Source organism: Tyto alba, unplaced genomic scaffold (assembly GCF_018691265.1).
Source record: "Tyto alba isolate M040663 unplaced genomic scaffold, T.alba_DEE_v4.0 Super-Scaffold_4, whole genome shotgun sequence".
Taxonomy (NCBI): Eukaryota; Metazoa; Chordata; class Aves; order Strigiformes; family Tytonidae; genus Tyto; species Tyto alba.
The window spans coordinates 562,760-574,826 of record NW_024881315.1 but is presented as its reverse complement, the minus strand read 5'-3'; the positions used below and the strand labels follow the sequence as shown (position 1 = coordinate 574,826).

Below are 12,067 nucleotides of genomic sequence, written 5' to 3'. Positions count from 1 at the left end.
TCCAGTTGTCCAGTTACCCTGGTGTCTGTCTGTCCTGGTGTCCGTCTGCCTCGTTGTCCAACCGTCCAGGTATCTGGGTGTCTGTCTGTCTGTCTGCCTATCCTGGTGTCCACCCATCTGTCTGGTTGCCCAGGCATCTGTCCGTCCTGGTGTCCGTCTGTCTGGTTGTCCAAGCGTCCAGGTATGTGGGTGTCCATCTGCCTGTCCGTCCTGGTGTCCATCCGTCTGTCTGGTTGCCCAAGTGCCAGGTTGTCCAAGTGTCTGTCTGTCCTGGTGTGACTCCATCCATCTGTCCTGCTGGCCGTTGTCCGTCTGTCCAGTGTCCATCTGTCCGGGGTTCCATCCATCCAGGGGGATGTTCATCTAAAGGGTCCATCCAATTGTCCCTTTTTCTGTCTGTTCATTTGTCCATCTGTCCAGGTGTCTGTCAGTCTGGGTGGCCGGTGTCCGTCTGTCTGGGGGTCTGTCCAGTTTCCATCCTCCTGTCTCCCACTTGTCTGTCTGTCCATCAGCTTGGGTGTTCATCCATCTGGGTGTCCCTCCATCCAGGTGTCCGGTTGTCCTCTGTCCAGGTGGCTGACTGGGCATCCAGCCAGGTGTCCATCTGTCCACCTGCCCACTTGTCTGTCTGTCCACCAGCCTTGGTGTCCATCCAGCCAGGTGTCTGGTTGTCTGTCTGCCCAGGTGTCCATCTGTCCATCCATCCGGGTGTCTGCCTGTCTGAGCATCCGGTTTCAGTCCGGTTGTCCATCTGTCCACCCTGCCCATCTGTTTGTCCATCTGTCCACCTATCTGGGTGTCTACTTGGAGGTCCAGTTGTCCGTCTGTCTGTCAGGCTGCGCACCTGGGTGTCTGTCCGGATGTCCATCCAGGTGTTCGTCCCTCTGGATGTTCTTGCCCAGTGGTCTGTCCGTCTGTCTGTCTGGGTGTCCATCCACCCAGGCGTCTGTCTGCATGTCTGTCTTTCCAGGGGTCCATCCATCTGTCCGTCCATCCATCCAGGCGTCTGTGTACACGTCCGTCTGTCCGGATGTTCATCCCACTGTCTCCGTGTCCATCCGTCTGTCCGTCCACATGCCTGTCCACCTGGCCGGCTGTCCAGGTGTCTGTCCATCCCTCTGGATGTCCGTCCACCCATCGGTCTGTCCAGCTGTCCATCCACCTGGGCTTCCCCCTCTCCTCATCCTTCTGCCTGTCCGTGTGTCCATCCATCCCAGTGGTGTCCGTCTGTCCCCACGGATCCACCCGCGGGGGTCGGGGGGGGGGGGGGAGGATACATCAAGCCCCCAACCCGCCCCCTCTGTGCCTCAGTTTCCCATCCCCAAACCCACCAAATCCCACCTCCCTCCCCCAAATCCTGGGGTCGTCCCCTCGCCCTGGGGACCCCCCAAAATACCCAAGGGGGGGATGGAAAGTCCCCAAATCCTGCTGCGACACCCAACTTCCCCTTCACCGAAAGCGGGGGGGCGGGGGGGGGACACACACGAGAAATGAGGATGAGGACGCCTCGGTCCTTCCCGCCCGCTGACACTCTCGTTCCTCTCCCTCGCAGGCTGCCACGGCCGCCCACGTGCTGCTGAGCGCTGGTAAGTCCCCCCCCTTCCCGGGCCTGACGCCACGGTGAGGGGCTCCAGCATTTTGGGGGGGGCCCCAAGGCGGGGGTCAGAGGAAGAAGAGGTTGGGGGGTGGGGGGAGCGGTTAGTCCTTCCTTAGGCGGCTCGCCCAGTCATCTCGAAAACGTCGCGCGGGTTTCTCCTTCCGCCCCCGGAGAGGAAACGTCATCCCGGGCCTGAGAGCATCTGGGGGTGTCACAGGGCGACCGCGGTGCCCAGGGCGTCACGGAGTGTCCCCGGGGGTGTCACGGAGCGTCCTCTGTCCTGCTGGTGCCCAGGGTGTCATGGAGTGTCCCCAGGGTGTCACGGAGCATCCTCCGTCCTGCTGGTCCCCGGGGCGTCACGGAGCATCCTCCATCCCTGTGGTCCCCGGGGCGTCACGGAGCATCCTCTGTCCTGCTGGTGCCCAGGGCATCACGGAATGTCCCCAAGGGTGTCACGGAGCGTCCTCCGTCCTGCTGGTCCCCGGGGCGTCATGGAGTGTCCCCAGGGTGTCACGGAGCATCCTCCATCCCTGTGGTCCCCGGGGCGTCACAGAGCATCCCCTGTCCCCGTCATCCCCGGGGCGTCATGGAGTGTCCCCAGGGTGTCACGGAGCATCCTCCATCCTTCTGGTCCCTGGGGTGTCACGGAGCATCCCCTGTCCCCGTCATCCCCGGGGGTGTCACAGAGTGTCCCCAGGGCATCACGGAGCATCTTCTGTCCCTGTGCTCCCCAGGGTGTCACGGAGCATCCTCTGTCCTGCTGGTGCCCAGGGTGTCACGGAGTGTCCCCAGGGTGTCACCCTCCATCCCTGTGGTCCCCAGGGTGTCACGGAGCATCCCCTGTCCCCGTCATCCCCGGGGTGTCATGGAGTGTCCCCAGGTTGTCATGGAGGGTCCTCCATCCCTGCGGTGTCACAGTGTCCCCTGTCCCCACAGTCCCCGAGGAGCCCCCTCCATCCCTGTGGTCCCCTGGTCCCATCCCAGGTAGCCCTGGGTGGGCAGCAGTGCCCGGGGGGGGGCATCAAGGAGGGCTGCAGCACCCATCTCCCACTGGGGGCACCCACTGCCAAGGAGGAGCGCCCACTTCTAATTGGGGTCACCCCATGTCCCATCAAGGACCCCAACCACCCATCGGGGTCACCCCATCTTCCATCAAAAACCTCCATCTCCTATTGGGCCACCCCATCTTCCATCAGGAACCTCCAGCTCCCATCAGGGTCACCCCATCTTCTGTTGGGCCACCCCCACCTCCCATCAGGGTCACCCCACCTCCCATCGGGTCACCCCATCTCCCATCAGGGTCACCCCATCTCCCATCAGGGTCACCCCACCTCCCATCGGGTCACCCCACCTCCCATCAGGGACCTCCATCTCCCGTCAGGAGCACCCATCACCGCCCGGAATCACCCACACCCCCTCCCCTCTTGTCCCCCCCAGGCTCATTGACGGTGCCATCGGGACCCGGCTGGCGCTACGAGGAAGGCATCAACGGCGTCTTCCTCAGCGGTGACGTGCAGATGACAGCCGGGGAGCTGCGGGTGACAGCGGGTGGCCTCTACCTCCTCTACGGCCAGTTTGCCCTCACCTGTACGGCATCCACGTGTCCCCCCGGCACCGTCACCCTCCAGCTCTGGCGTGCCGGCTCACCGCGCCCGTTGCTCGCCGTGCCCTTGGTGCTGCCCGGCAGCGCGGGATCCGACCTGGCACGGTCCGGCTTGGCCCAAGCCGTTGGGCAGCTTCGACCCGGGGATGTCCTCAGCCTGGCGTTGGCCAGGGACGGGGACGGGGACGGGGACAGGGACAGGGACAGGGACGGGTGGCAGCTGGCACAGAAGGAGCGGGAGGGCAACTTCGTGGGGCTGTTGCGTATCGCCGGAGGGTGACGTGTGGGGTGGCAAGGGGGTGACCGACGGGATTGGAGGCTGGTCACCCGCCTGGTTGGAGGTTGGGGACATCTGGGGGCACTGCTGACCTCCACGCCTGGAGATTTGGGTCCCAAGACCCCCGTGCCCAGAGATTTGGGGACATCGAGGGACATTGTTGACCTCCACGCCTGGAGATCTGGGGCTGGTGACCCACCTGCTTGAAGGCTGAGGACATCAGGGGACCTTGGAGACCTCCATGCTTAAAGATTTGGGACAGTAGGGACATTGCGAACCCCTGCGCCTGGATGTTTGGGCTGGAGACCCCCTGCTTGGAGATGTGGGGACACCAAGGGACGTCGGAGACCCCCCTGCCTGGACACTGGGGACATCGAGGGAGCTTGGAGACCTCTGTGCCTGGAGATGTGGGGTCCAGAGACACCCCCCAGCCCTGCTTGGGGGTTGGGGGCGTCACGGGACCTCACAGACCTTCACGTTGGAGATGTGGGGACATCAAGGGACATTGGACACTCCCGCCCTGGGCAATGGGGGACCCCAGTGCTGGACACTGGGGGACACCAAAGGACCTCACAGACCCCCAGTCTGGGGACACTGGGGACTGTGGAGACCCCCGTATCCACGGGGGGGGGTGTCCCTGCTGGTCCCAGCCCCTCCCCCCAGCTGGCCTGGGGGGGGCCCTCCCCCCCTTTAAATTATTAACCGGCGCTCGGAGCCGCTTTATTTATTGTTTAATAAATTTATTTATGATTCCCAGTGCCCCAAAATGGCCTTAATCACCCCCAAAAAAGGGGGCGCAAATACACGCCCCGGTCTGTGCGCACGGGCGGACACGTGTGCAAACACGCGGGCGGGCGCGTGCGAAAGCAAGAAACCGCTGGCGACTGGGCACACGTGTGCACGTACACACGCGTGTGCGGGTGCAGGTGGACCCGCAACTACACGTGCAAGCGCTCATGCACGAGTGCACACGTGTGGGCACCCCCCACCCCCCACCCCCCCCGGTGCCCCACATTTTTAGGTGTCGCGGGCCCGCTGCTTAGAGCCAAAAAAAAAAAAAACCAAAAAACAAAAAAACCTGAGCGTCCGAGTTTTGCAAGGGGGGGGCCCCCCAAACCCTCCCCCCCCCCCCCATTGTGGCCTTATCTGGCCTCCGTCAGCAGGAAATCCTCCCCGTGCGACGCTCACACGAGGGCCGTGCACCGCTCACACAAGGAGGTGGAAGGACCCCACGTCCTGAGTGGGGGGGACACACACACACATCTGGGGCTCAACTGCCCCCCCCAAATCCTGGATTCATCCCCCACCCCCCACCCCGCAGCAGGGACAAAAAAGTGGGGCACAACCTCATACTAGACAGCAGAGAATCTCCACAAAAGAGCAAAGAACGCTTGGCAAGTGCGTGTGGGGAGGGATGGTTTGGCCCTGCCCACCCCCCCCAATAGCCCCCCTAAAATTTGCCCTTGATCCCCCCCAAATTGTTTCTGACCCCCATTTCCCCCCGCCCTGAGCATTAGATTTGCCCCTGCACCCCCAAATCTGCCCTGCACCCCCCACTATACCGATGACCCCCCCTAATTTACCCCAGGCCCCCCCAGAATAGCCCCGCCCCCCCCAATTTTCCCCCTGCCCCCCTTTGATTTGCCCTGACACCTCCAAATTTGCCCCAGACTGCCCCACTCCACCCCTGACCCCCCAACATTTACCTGAGACACCCCAGCTTGCCCCAGCCCCCCCCTTAATTTGCCCCAGCCCACCCCAGCTTGCCCCAGCCCCCACCAATACACCCCATCCCCCCCAAATTTGCCCCAGTCCCCCCCCCAATTTGTCCCCTTCTCCCCCCTTCATCAAATTCTGGCGCCCAAGAGTTTCTCTTTATTTTATTTTTGGCTCAGGATGGGGGGGTTGTCAGGTTGGGGGTGGGGGGGGTGTCCCCCAATTTAAGGGGGTCCCCCCCAACCCCTGCCTGACCCCACCTGGGGGAAACTGAGGCACAGCAGAGATGATGCTGGGTGGGGGGACCCAGGCACGTGCTGGCGAGAAATCCTGGGGATGGGGGTGGGGTTCAGGGCCCCCCCCTGAATATCAGGGGTAATCCACCCCCCCCCCAAAAAAATAAATAGGTAGAAAGGGGTCCTGGGGGTCCTGCAGAGAAGGACTCAGGTGTCCGGGTGGGTCAGGATCGAGGTCTGGGGGGTCCAGGTCATCAGCACCCCACGCACAACCCTATACGAGCCACTGGAGAATCCCCACCGCTCGCCAGTCCTGAGCCTCAAGGGTGTTTGGAGGGGTGGTCAAAAGGGTCTCCACAGGCTTCCGGGGAGAGGCTCAGGGGTCGGGGTCCAGGTTTGGAGGGGGGGGTGTCCAGGTCTGGATGGTCCAGGTCATCAGCACCCCACGCACAACCCTATACGAGCCACTGGAGAATACACACCCACCCCCACCCACACACCCACCCACACCCACCCACCCACCCCCACACAATCACACCCCCAATCGTGCCCCTCAGGGATGCTGGGAGGTGCCAACCAAGGTCCCTCCAATGCCGCTCCCCCCCCCCCAAAAAAAAAAAACACACAAAAAAAACCAATTAAAACCAAAAAATCAGACCATGAACATCCCAAACGAGGAGCGGGTGCCACCACCCACCGCCCGCGCCGGCACCTGCACCCGCCGTCCCCCGTCTCGAGGCGCGCGAGCCCCCCCCGATCTCTGCCGGGCCCGGGGCGCCCCGCCAGCCTGGGGCCAGCAAATCTCTGTCCACCAGAGGGTCCAGGACCCCGGGGGGGGGACGACACACGCCCTGGAGGGGGGGCGCCGCGCCCCGGGCACCCCTGTCGTGGTTTGGGCCTGGTTGGCAGCCAACCCCAACGCAGCAGCTCTCTCTCCCTTCCCCTCCGGCAATGAGAAGGGACAGAGAGCCAGGCTTGGGGTTCGAGATAGGACTGGGATGGGGGAAAATCCCCCTTTATGGGCACGAGCAAAAGGCAGACTCGTTAGGGGAAGGAAAAAAAGAACATACATTTATTACAGACACTAACAACACGTAACAGAGTAGGACAGTGAGAAGCATTGCCACATCTTGAGAACACCTTCCCCCACCCCTCCCTTCTTCCCGGGCTCAGCTCTGCTCCCGATATCTCCACCTCCTCCCCCAGGGGTGCAGGGGCAGGGAATGGGGGGGGTGCAGGCAGTGCTGCCACTTCCTTCATCTTCGGTGAGGGGAGTGTCCGAAACTTGTTCCTCCTGCTCCATCGTGGTCCCCCTCTCACAGCAGACAGTCCTCCACAAACTTTCTCCGACTTGAATTCCTCCCACGGGCCGCAGCGTTCCCCACACTGCTCCGTCATGGGTCACTAACTTCCTCTGACTGGATTCCCTCCCACGGCTGCAGCCCTTCCCGAGCTGCTCCGGCGTGGGACTCCCCCGCATGCTGCAATCCTCCCAGCGCTGAATTACAGCAGCGGGGCTGCCTTTTCCCATGAGACCCCGGCCTTCTTCGGGCACAGACCCTTGATCAGCTGAGCAGGAGCCACAGGCCATAAATCAATGTCTGCTCCACCGTAGCTCTCCATGGGTGGCAGGGGGGGCCGCCCTGCCGTCTCCCCACAGGATACAGGGGGGTCTCTGCTCCGGCACACCTCCCCCCTCCTTTCTTCCTCCGTTCCCCCACTGACCTTGGTGTTCATGCAGCTGCAGTGACTCCTCCTCACAAGTCCCACTGCCCGTCACCACGTCCCTTCTTAAATACGTTATCGCAGAGGCGCAGCTGATGGGCTCAATTTCCCAAACAGAAGTGGAGCTGACGTGGAGCTGGGGGAGCTTCGAGAAGCTTCTCACAGGGGGCCGCCCCGATAGCCCCCTCCCCTGCCACCAAAAAAACTCCACCACTCACTCAACCCAGGACAACCCCCCCGGCATCCCCCGGCACCCCCCGGCAGCGCCCAGCTGCACCGGGGAGTGAACGGAGCCGAGGCAAACAAGGGCCCCCCCGCGGTAGCCCAGGGCCCCCCCCCCGGCTCGCAGGGTCCCACCAACGGGCCCCGGTGGGTTGGGAGGAGACGTCGGCGCCGGCTGGGGGGGGGGGGGGCGGAAATAAGGGGTTCAGGGGGAGCCTGAGCACCCCGAAAGCTCTCGGCATCCTCCTGCTGGTTATAAGGGGACCCAGGCACCCAGGGTGATGACCGACACCCCCCCCCAAAAAAAAACACCCAGCACCCCCCATTATCCATAGGGCATCCGGGGTGATGACCCCCCCAAAAAACACCCAGCACCCCCCGCCATTATCCATAGGGCATCTGGGGTGATGATCCCCCCCAAAAAACCACCCAGCACCCCCCACTATTTATAGGGGGACCCAGGTGTCAGGTGCTGACCCCCCCAAACCTCCCAGCACCCCCAATATCTCTAAGGGCACCCAGTGGAATCTTCCCCCCCCCCCCCCCCCCCCCCCCACGGAGGGACCCAGCAGTCCGGGCTCCCCCTCCCCCAGCGGCCCCCCAATTCCTGCCCCCCCCGGAGGGACCTGCTGGCCGGGTCCCCCCTTTTTACTTCCCCCCCCCCCCCCTTACCGGTGAGATGAGCCGCTGGCTTCTTACTTGGGGGGCGACCTGCAAAGGGAACCCGGGCGGCCGGGTGAGCTCCAGTGTCCCCAGGGTGGTGGCACCCACGTCCCCCAGGGTGGTGGCACCCACGTCCCCAGGGTGGGGGGGGTCCCATGGCCCTGGATTGGTGGCACCCACGTCCCCAGGGTGGTGGCACCCACGTCCCCAGGACCCAGGTGTGGGGACCCACCTTGCATCATCTTCTCCAACAGCAGTTGGTCCCCACTGGCCTGTGGACACCCACGTGGGTCAGGGGACACGTGGGGACATGAGGGAACACCGGGACATGGGGACACACGGGGACGCACACGTGTGGACACGCGCCTGGGTCAGGGGACACACGGATGTGCACGTGGGGACACAAGGATGGACACGAAGGGGACACGGGGACACCCCTGGGGGAGACACGAGGGGACACGTGGGGACAGCCAAGGGGACACGGCGATACCGGGACACACGGGGACAGAAGAGGGGACACACACACGAGGGGACACACGGGGACACGCACACGCGTGTGCAGCACCACAGCCCCCTCCCACACACACGTGGTGTCACCCGCTGCCACACGCACATGCGTGTCCCTCCAGCCATGTCACGCACACACACACGTGGTGTCCCCACATTGTCCCCATGTCCCCCTGTATCACTGTCCCCCCACGTCCCCGTGTCCCCAAATCACCCATGTCCCCAAGTCCCCCCATGTCTGTGTCCCCACATCCCCCATGTCCCCAAATCCCCCCATGTCCCCCCACGTCCCTGTGTCCCCACATCCCCCATGTCCCCAAGTCCCCTGATGTCCCCCACATCCCCCTCTGTCCCCATGTCCCCCCACGTCCCTGTGTCCCCACATCCCCTGTGTCTCCATGTCCCCCCACATCCCTGTGTCCCTCCATGTCCCCCCATCCCCACGCCCCTCTCTGTCCCCATGTCACCCCCACCTCCCTGATGTCCCCGCATCCCCCATGTCCCCAAGTCCCCCGATGTCCCCACATCCCCCCCATGTCCCCATGTCCCCCCACCTGTGTCCCACCCCCCCATGTCCCCATGTCCCCTCTCACCTCCAGCTGCGCCGTCACCCTCTGCAGCTCCCCCCGGACCCCCGCCAGCACCCCGCCCTGCACTGCCACCGCCACCAGTGCCAGGGCCACCAGTGTCCCCAACACCCACCGTCCCCACGCTCCTCCCCGGACTCGCTGCCGCCGTGCTGGGACAGGGGGGGTGGCAGCACCCACGGGTGCCCCGGGGGGGGGGGAGGCGAAGACGCCGTCCCCCATGGGCCACCCCCGGCGTGTCACCCAGCGTGTCACCCGGCGTCCTGGGGACCTGCACCCGCTTTATGGCCCCGGAGGAAACGGGGCCCACGTCACCCGTCGGTGTCACCACCCCGGGGTGGCTCCCCCCGTCATGGGGACACGGCGGGGGGGGGAGGGGGGGGGAAGGGGGGGAAGGTGGCCACGTGGTGTCGCCCACCCTCTCGGTGCCACCGCTGTCCCAAAGGCTCCTTGTCCCCTCCACCGCAGTGTCCCCACGGTGCCACCCGCTTTGTGTCCCCCCAATGATGTGCCCCCCCCCCCCCCCCCCCCCGTGGTGTCCCCTGGACTTTCCCCGTGGGGACACACAGGGACCACAGAGGTGCCACCGCATCACCGTGCTTTGGGGGACATTGGTGTCACCGGGACTGGGGATGTCCTGAGGGTCACTGGTGTCCCCAGGGCCACCAAAGGGGGGGTGTCTCTCCAGGGCCACCAAGGAGGGGGGGGGGTCCCCCCCATCCCCCATCCCCAGGGCCACTGCAGCTGGGGACACCGGTGTCTCCGTGTCCCCACGGCGCTGGGGACAGCTTGGGGACAACTTGGGGACACTGCCAGCTGTCACATGTCCCCAGGGCGAGGCCAGTGTGGGAAGCGGCAGGACAGGAGGTGACGCTGTGGGGTGACACCGGGGAAGGGGGGGGGGGGGGGCGTGGGGTGTGTGTGACACGAGGGGGGTGGGTGTGCGGGGGGGGGTGACATCCTCCGGGCCACCCCCACGCCTTGTCCCCAGCACTGGGGACACCACGGGGCCGCAGGGGACACGCCGGGATGCGCGTTCGCCCCGTCCATGCAGCACGCTGGCGCCCACGCGGATCCACGGGCGGCCGCCGGCCACGCGCGTCCTTGTGGGCGCTGGGACACGCGTGTGCTACCGCCGACCTGCACCACGCGCACGCGTGCACACACGCGTGTCCGCTGGGAGCACACGCTAAAACCCACACGCCTCGCGCCGCTGCACCACGTGTGTCTGTGCAAACCCCCCCCCCATCCCCCCCAGCGCCTTCGCAGCTGCGTGGGTGCACACGGTGTGTCCCCCCCACTCGCACCCGCTTGTGCACCCACGTGCACGCCCCACCCGTGCGTGGGGCCGGGCCCACGGCTGCTGGACGCCAGATAAAGGCACCGGAAAGCGCCGCCCGCGTGGGGCCTTGCTGGGAAAGCAGGAAACCGCCGGCTGCAGCACCCGGCGTGCCACGAGTGGGTGCTGGGCTGGGTGCTGAGCGCCGGGGGCTGACGGGCAGCAGCACCCTGCTCCGAAGGCCACGCAGCCGCTCGCCCCGGGCACCAAATCCCTGCTGCACCCTGCACGAGGGGCCGCGCAGCGCCACTGCGACTCACTTTGTCCCCAGTAAAACATCTTGCTTTAATATCCGTGAGCTCGTTTCTCATACCATGCAGCAACTGCCACGCAGCACCGGGCACTGAGCGTGTGCAGCACCGTGCACAGAGAACCGTGCAGTGCCATGCACTAACCAGGCACGGAGGGTGTGCAGCAGCGTGCACCAAGGGCTGTGCACCCAGTGGTGCGCAGCACCGTGCACCGAACGCTGAACAGCACCATGGATGAAGGGCCCTGCAGTGCCGTGCACCATGCACCACGCTGCACCGCGCACCAGGCGCTGTGCAGCAAGCGGCGTGCAGCGCCGGGCACCAAATCCGTGCTGCACCGTGCACGAAGGGCCCCGCAGCGCCATGCACCAACTGCCACGCAGCACCGGGCACTGAGGGTGTGCAGCACCGTGCAGCAAATGCCGCGCTGCACCACGCACGAAGCGCTCTGTAGCACCGTGCACCAAATGTCACGCTGCGCCGTGCACCGAGCGCTGTGCGCCAAGAGGTGTGCAGCACCGTGCACTGAGCATCATGCGGCACTGAGCACCAAGCGTTGTGCAGCACCGGGCACCAAATCCGTGCTGCACCGTGCACAAAGGGCCCTGCAGTGTCATGCAGCAACTGCCACGTAGCACTGGGCACTGAGGGTGTGCAGCACCGTGCAGCAAATGTCACGCTGCACCGTGCACTGAGCATTGAGCAGCAAGAGGTGTGCAGCACCGTGCACTGAGCATCATGCAGCACCGTGCACCGAGTGTTGTGCAGCACCGGGCACCAAATCCGTGCTGCACCGTGCACGAAGGGCCCTGCAGTGCCGTGCACTAACCAGGCACGGAGGGTGTGCAGCAGCGTGCACCGAGGGCTGTGCACCCAGTGGTGCGCAGCACCAAGCACTATGGGCGCGCAGCACCGTGCACCGAACGCTGAACAGCACCACGCAGGAAGGGCTGTGCAGTGTCATGCAGCAAGTGCAACGCAGCCCTGTGCACCAAGAGGTGTGCAGCACCGTGCACCAAATCCGTGCTGCACGGTGCAGGAAGGGCCGTGCAGTGCCGTGCACTAAGTGCCAGGCTGCACCGGGCACCGAGCGTTGTGCAGCAAGGGGTGGGCAGCACCAAGCGTTAGGGGCCTGCAGCACCCTGCACCGGGGGTTGGGCACCCAGGGGGCGCAGCACCCTGCACCCCATGGCACGCTGCCACCCTGCACCGAGGGCTGTGCACCGGCAGCGTGCAGCCCCCTGCACCAAATGGCAACCTGCACCATGCGCCCAGCGCCGAGCAGCGCCCAGGGGCAAGCAGCACCCAGGGGTGTGCAGCACCCAGAGGTGAGCAGCACCCAGG

The 12,067-nt window shown here is 65.0% G+C and overlaps 1 protein-coding gene across 1 annotated transcript in view; it reads left to right on the top strand.

Annotated features, from left to right (window-relative positions):
• LOC116959822 overlaps positions 1-279 on the top strand; it is a 5,783-nt gene extending 5,504 nt beyond the window's left edge. Inside the window, exon 7 of the mRNA XM_042802807.1 lies at positions 134-279. Coding sequence (XP_042658741.1) covers positions 134-279 — 146 coding nt within the window. The remainder of the gene's footprint in view (positions 1-133) is intronic.
• The last annotated feature ends 11,788 nt before the right edge of the window (positions 280-12,067 follow it).